Genomic DNA, 6905 nt, shown 5'->3' with positions numbered 1-6905 from the left:
ACTGACCTCCACAGTCACATCAAAATAATTCCACAGCATTTTACAATTTAAAAAAATAGATATAAAAATATCTAAGACAAATATAAATGTATGTGTATTAGGGAATCGTCAATAATTAGTAAAATATTTGGAAAACATTTTCTTGACTAAAAATCTAACTCAAGATTATAACATGAAAAAATTTGTTAGGTGTAACACCTTCAGAAGACAGTTTCTGACTGGATACTTTGGATAACAGTTTGAGACTGTGAGTGAGAATTGTTGTGATGTGTGTAACAAGCAAAATACAAACAGTATAGAAACATTAAACCTTTGTTTTATGTCAAATATATGCAATAGTAGGCCAGAGCACATGCTAATTGTTGATAGAATTATGATAAATAATCTGGGGTGCTTTTACTGTATTAAATAAGGAGCGACATATAAAACATTGTATATCCTAACATAGATCATTCATATATACATTAGACTAGACAATAAAATTTTGATGTCGGTCCACGACAAAGGAAATATTGGGGGTCAATGTTGACTACCTCCACGTTCTTAAAATGTAAACATTTTTTAATCCAGTGATAACAGTGTAAATTTACGCAAAATAAATCAAATGAATAAAAAAATAAATAGAAAACAACTTTGGTTAACAGTAAGCATTGATGAAATAAGTTGTCATGATGTAAAACAAATAGATATGAGCAATTATTTCTCGAGATGGTTACTTACTTTGTCCTCCATTTTGAAATTGCGCAACGTCTAACAGTGAATCAACCGATGCCTGACCTCAATGTAGAGAGTGCGCGAACGGAATTGTGGGAAGGGGACCAGACTAGTAAACAACCTGTGCACCTAGACGCTTTGAATGCACGATCGGAACTAACTTTCCCGGTATAATATCTGTAAACGTTAAATTGTTCCTATACCTTACACAACTACGCCAAGGGGTTTTTAAAATCATGGAGATACATATGTCATAATTTGTTAGAAAATGATCGATGATAAATTTTATAATTTTAGGGTGTAAACACGAGGATTCAACATGAGGTGTTATCGAAATTCAGTCGCAAACATTTTGCTAACTCGGATCCATCCAACGACTTCCGGGTACACTTGACAAGCTTCTCCACATCGACAGCATGATGAAATAGTGGCAGCTAACACTATGGATCTTTTTTCATTGCTGCTCTCCTTCTTGGGCATTGCAGTTATTACAGCTTTCATTGTAAGTACAAGTGTTTGAGGCCTATTTACAGTTTAAAGACTATTGGTCTTACGTTCAGTTGCATTATTTTAATGCATCATAGTTGATGTTATCTGCAGCATATTGACAGATACCCTGTCAATCATCTAGTCGTTTCACTTACCAGCTAGAGACTCTTATTGAAGTTTGTCAGTAAAGTCATTAACATATTCAGCTGTTGCATTACTTTTTATTTAACCAAACCCGACACAGAGATTTGGATAACCATGCTTCATGAAGCATTTGGTAAATGAGGGATGCAGGTGAAGGACCAAGAGAAGATAATTTTGGTACATTGAAATTAGGCTTTGGTTCACAAAATCAGAATCAGAAACTGTTAGCATGAGCATATTGCAAGATGCCTGTGACTACCGGGGGCCCCATACATCTGCCTAAAATTATTGTTACATGGAGGGGGGCTGCATGTCGCTATGTAAATTAGGTGTGGTTCCAGAGGAATCTTGGATTACAATTAGCCTATTTAGCATAATATTGAATACTATACATATTTATATTTTATGCACCTGTCATTTCATTTTGCACAAGAATTTTCATTGAATTTTGTACACTGCATTTATGGCATAGTAAATTGATGTCACCTGCTTTGAAATAAGGAGATAAAATTCATGAATAAGATGAGGGACAAAGAGTACTCAACAAACAGTAAATTTCATTTCCCATGAACCAAGAGTTTATGTTCTTTGTGTAACTGAATTAGCCATGATGTGAGGAATATTTTATGTGACATTTGGGTAAATGTCAGGGGCCCATGAATATGGTATCAGGGTCCATGAATCTCTTGTTTCAATTCTTTTATGTTTCTTTTATGTTTATTGTTAATACATTAAATATCAAAGATAAATGTAAATGAAAATATAATGGCTCAATAGGCAAACAGAGTAATTTATTGGGAGCAGGGTGCAAAGGCTGGTTAACTAATAAAGATGATTTTTGTAGATCATATACAATACATGTGAATATTGATGTTTTTCTTTCTACAGGTGTTGATTATTGTTGCCATGTCTACAAAGCCATATCCAGAATTAGGAAGATACGAGTCTGAAAAGTATTTCATGAATGAAAAGCAGGAGAAATGTCTGTTTCCATCAATCAATGACCCTGCAACTTTGGAACTCTCTGTGATTGTACCAGCATACAATGAAGAAGAAAGGTGTATGTAAATAGGAAATTGAATGTCATCTCTGTTTTACTTGTATATTTATTCTTATTGTATAATGTATCTTTTTTTTGGAGAGGATGAAATTAATGAATTGATTATATATGCATTTTCCCTTGTAGTACCAGTGATGATGGATGAAGCTTTAGCCTATTTACAGGAAAGGAAGGTTGGTTTTATTGTAAAAAAAGACATATTTATACATACTAGTAATTATTATTACATGCAGATAATTTTATAGAATACAAAATGAGTGAAAAAAAAAATTCATTATATCTTTCTGTATGATAAACAATTGCTGTAAACTCTTTTTGAGAAAGAATATTTCTTTTATTCAAGTATTTTCTTGTAGAAGAAATCCTCCTCATTCAGCTACGAGGTGATTGTTGTTGATGATGGCAGCAAAGATAAAACTACACAAGTAAATAACTTTACTCTATACTTAGCACTGTTTTCTGAATTTTATGACATATCATATGGACATTTTCTGCATGGATTTTTCTTTCTTACCACCAGACAGCACAAAAATATTGCAATCAATTTGGATCTGAGAAAGTACGAGTGTTAACACTAGCAAAGAATCGGGGAAAGGGTGGAGCCATCAGACTGGTAAGTATGCTTACTGTGAAATCACTAATTTTTTTTTTGGGGGGGGGGGGGGTAATTTTGGTAGTTTTTCGAGGTATGGAGAGACCCACAAATTTATGTCCACCATGAAATGTATTTTTTTCACGGATATTAGTACTCAACAATTCTTGTTTGTTATGGTGAAATTTGGGGTCTGAGAATTTGCTTGCAATTTTAACTTCTGAAGATTTGTCTCCTTTTGCTTTAATTTGATTATTTTGTAACATATAACTTAAGGATTAACCTTCTTGTACCTTATGCAGTGCAATGTTTCATATGACATGCATTATATAATTTTAATTTTTTTTGGATAGGGTATGTTTTCTGCCAGAGGACGATTCCTGCTGTTTGCTGATGCAGATGGAGCAAGTAAATTTAGTGACTTTACAAAACTGGAGAATGAAATGAAAAATTTAAAAAAGGACAGTAGCAACAGGGCAGTGGTGTGTGGGTCTCGTGCACATCTGGAGGAGGAATCTATAGCACAGGTAGACATCATCAGTCACAAAGAATCTGTGTCAGTAACAAAGATATAAGAATCAGTGTATTCACAGAATGTCCATAATCGGTGTTAATTAGTAAATTACACAGATGAATTTTTAAAAAAGTAAATGGTAGCCTGTAGAGGTTCATTTTCTGTATGTTGCTCTCTCCAGTTTGTTAAGTCACTCGGTCTATTCAAGAGCATAAATCAAGACCTTGAGTTATCTCTGATTTAAACAATATTTATTCAGTAAACTGAATAGATTGGGCAACAGGCTTAAGCCTATAAATACCCTCTCTGTAACTCTCTCTTTTCTTTAGTTATCTCTCTTAGATACCAAATGTGTATAAATAATATTCACTTGAATATTGAATTTAAGAAAATGAATGAAACTTGCTAATGAGATTGTTCTTCATTTCCAGAGATCTTTATTTAGGACAATCTTGATGAAAGGATTCCATTTTGTTGTCTGGTTTCTTTGTGTACGGGGAGTCAAGGACACCCAATGTGGATTCAAACTTCTTACTAGAGAGGCAGCAATTCTCCTCTTCTCTAATCTACATGTGGAGAGATGGTAGGTTTGTTTTCATAAGAAAAAGACAAATTAAATGAATAGAAGCTTAAACTGGTTATTACCGTGTATGTACATAATAACAGATTTGGTCATTCATTTCTGACCCATACAGTTACTAAAATAATTCTTTTGCCATAATTGTCAGAAAAAGATGGCTTGTATTATGCATTGCAAACAAATGAGATTCTATTCTGTATTTTGTAGGGCATTTGATGTAGACATGCTGTTCCTAGCTCAGTACTTTAACATTCCAGTAGGAGAGGTGGCCATCACCTGGACTGAAATTGAAGGTATAAAGTAGAAGAAAATGTTTATCTTCTGAGATAGAGGTGGAAAGAGCTAATTCTAAGGCCATTCATGGAGTGTGCATAAAGTTTTAAAAGAAGGGCCATATCTCAAGAACCCTTTACCGATTTCTCTCAAAATTGTCACAGAGTATCCTAGGCCTAAGGACTTTAATGTTAAATAAAATAGGGATGTGAACATTAAGTAAGGGGAGATAATCAGGCAGTGGTGTAGTGATGATATTTTTTATTTAATTAACAATTGTTCAAAGCAACACCAAAATGGAGAATACACTGGCCTGTTTTGGGATTTTTCACACCTTTATCTCAATAAGATAAAAGGAGGAATTAAATTTTGTCAAAATATGCATACTGGCTCTTTTTTCTGTCAGCCAAAATGTAGGTCAGAGTGACCTACTTTTGGAATTTCATATTTGCATCTCAATTTTTAGGAAACTTGTAGTCTTGGAAATAAAAAAAAAGGACATTGTTAGTTGACTTACCTTCATCTTCCCTAGCCAAGGGTGACAATCCGCTCCTCTCCTTTTGGAATTGATTTCCAGGAATAAATGTGTATACCTTACTATTTTAGAAAATAGAAGACTTAAAATCATAAAAAATTGTCAGTTGATACATCTTAGGTTCTTCAAATGTGTAAACCAAAAAGTAGAACAAATTGACCTTATTTTGGAATTTCAAATTTAGGATATTTAAAGGTCTTTAATGGAAATCATAGGGTTGTACAACTTATCAGGAGAGCAATTCTAGAACCTTGTTTCAAGCTAGATCACCATGTTCTTGTTTTTCAGAGAAATATTTCAAATCTGTTAAAAGCTTCCAACAGCTTTCTTCGGGCAGTTGATTTGCAGAGTTGCATAATTCACACCAGAACAAGCATTAGTGGGGAAAATCTAGTAAATGTCACCAGCATTTTTTCTTATGATCATAGGGTCTGGCCTACATCATCTCAATGTCTCAATCTCAATCAAGCAACAACTTGAGGCCATTTCTATCGGTAGAAATAACTCTTCACATTATTTTAGAAAACTATAATGTGTTTGCATGATATATTGATCTGATTTCTTTTCTTTTTTGTCTGTTTCAGGTTCAAAAATGGTGCCTGTCTTTTCTTGGATACAAATGGGAAAGGATATTATTTTAATACGACTGCGATATTTACTAGGGGCATGGAAGATCAAGGAAAAATCCAAAGTGGAATGAAAGGTTGAAAGTGATGGTTGAAAAATTTATGTTGTGTGAAAGGGGCTTTCATCTAAATCATTTTCATTATTGCTGAGTGATTGTATTTCTAGCACATGATTGTAATAAATATTCTAGTAGTATTTTTACTGTTTTGAAAGAATATATAAGGCATAAAGTATTTGTGTTCAGATTTCTTTAAGTAGAGTCAGCCACTCATAAGATCTGCTTGCTCTATGTATACTGGTGTCTCATTATATCGCTGGTTTCATTGTATGGCGGTATTTTGCAAAAATTTGGATACTAAGCCTATATTCTTTTTGTTGATGGACAATCTGTATGTTGTCTGAATGTTTACTTTTTTGATGATTAAGGATTATGAAATATCCGTTAAAAAAAAAAAAATACATTCAAATAAAGTAATTCTATAGATTTCCAGTCCCGTTTTTATTTTATTTAGACCGTTAAATTCATAACCTAGAAAAATTATAATAAAGTTCATCTTTAAAAAGTCTTGACTTTGAACAATTGTTTATTTTTTATGTAGAATAACATCGTGAATTCAAAAATAAAAATTGAGGTCCATGTCATCTTCAAGTTTCCATGTTTTCCAATACCGCGATACAGTGAGACTCTCCAAATTAGTAGGTAAATAAGACTTCCTGTTTTAAAAATAGACCACAAATTAAATGATGCCAGCTAGGAAAATAATTTGAAACTAAAATGTAAGGCCAAAGTTAGTATTATATATAGCATTTGATTTAAGTTAAATTTGAAATTACACTTTTTATGCAAAAGAATTAAGTACCCCAATATAATGGGACACCAGTATACATGTAAATCTTTAAAGTTTTGAAATATGATAACTGTACTAACTGAACATTGTGAGGCATTTTATAATTATATTTGCCAGAAAGCCAGATGTGGCTCATTTGGTAGAAAAATGGTAAGGGTTTGGGCTATGAGGCGGAGACCCGAGTCACAAGATCATAAATGAAAAAAAGGTGAAGGTAAAAGTGATCGATCTCATAAAAACCACAAACAATATGTTTATATGAACAAGACATAAACATGGAGCCCTGGAATATCCACAGATGGGATCAGGTGCCTAAGATAGTAAGCATCCCCTCTTGACTGGTCAAACTCTCCATGAGTCCTGTGTATTGATGTAGAAGATAGATCATTTTGTAGTCAAATGCAGGAAGAAAACAAAAGCCTAAATGTAACTATTGGTAAAAAAAGAAGTCAGCCAAAATATGATTAATTATAGGTTAAACACGTATTTGCTATTTTAAGGTCACTATAAACACCATAGAATTGACCAG

The 6905-nt window shown here is 33.2% G+C and overlaps 1 protein-coding gene across 1 annotated transcript; it reads left to right on the top strand.

Moving 5' to 3' along the window:
- The first annotated feature begins 1085 nt into the window (after positions 1–1085).
- LOC134247516 (dolichyl-phosphate beta-glucosyltransferase-like) lies at positions 1086–5759 on the top strand. Its single transcript, XM_062729867.1, has 9 exons — positions 1086–1216; positions 2236–2407; positions 2534–2580; positions 2764–2832; positions 2928–3020; positions 3353–3526; positions 3945–4096; positions 4301–4386; positions 5486–5759. The coding sequence occupies exons 1-9, from the start codon at positions 1157–1159 to the stop codon at positions 5599–5601; spliced, it is 969 nt and encodes a 322-aa protein (XP_062585851.1). The 5' UTR covers positions 1086–1156; the 3' UTR covers positions 5602–5759.
- Positions 5760–6905: the final 1146 nt, after the last annotated feature.

The sequence above is a fragment of the Saccostrea cucullata genome, unplaced genomic scaffold, assembly GCF_032062105.1.
Source record: "Saccostrea cucullata isolate Sc308-1 unplaced genomic scaffold, CSIRO_AGI_Scuc_v1 ctg20580, whole genome shotgun sequence".
NCBI lineage: Eukaryota > Metazoa > Mollusca > Bivalvia > Ostreida > Ostreidae > Saccostrea > Saccostrea cuccullata.
Note: the sequence above shows the minus strand (reverse complement) of the source record. Positions and strands in the feature narration are given on the sequence as shown.

Bases quoted from the DNA above. Each gene is read 5' to 3' on its own strand.
- LOC134247516 (XM_062729867.1), top strand. From the start codon at position 1,157: ATGGATCTTTTTTCATTGCTGCTCTCCTTCTTGGGCATTGCAGTTATT. The intron at 1,217-2,235 runs GTAAGTACAAGT...TTCTTTCTACAG, and splicing joins CAGTTATTACAGCTTTCATT to GTGTTGATTATTGTTGCCAT. The intron at 2,408-2,533 runs GTATGTAAATAG...TTTCCCTTGTAG, and splicing joins ATACAATGAAGAAGAAAGGT to TACCAGTGATGATGGATGAA.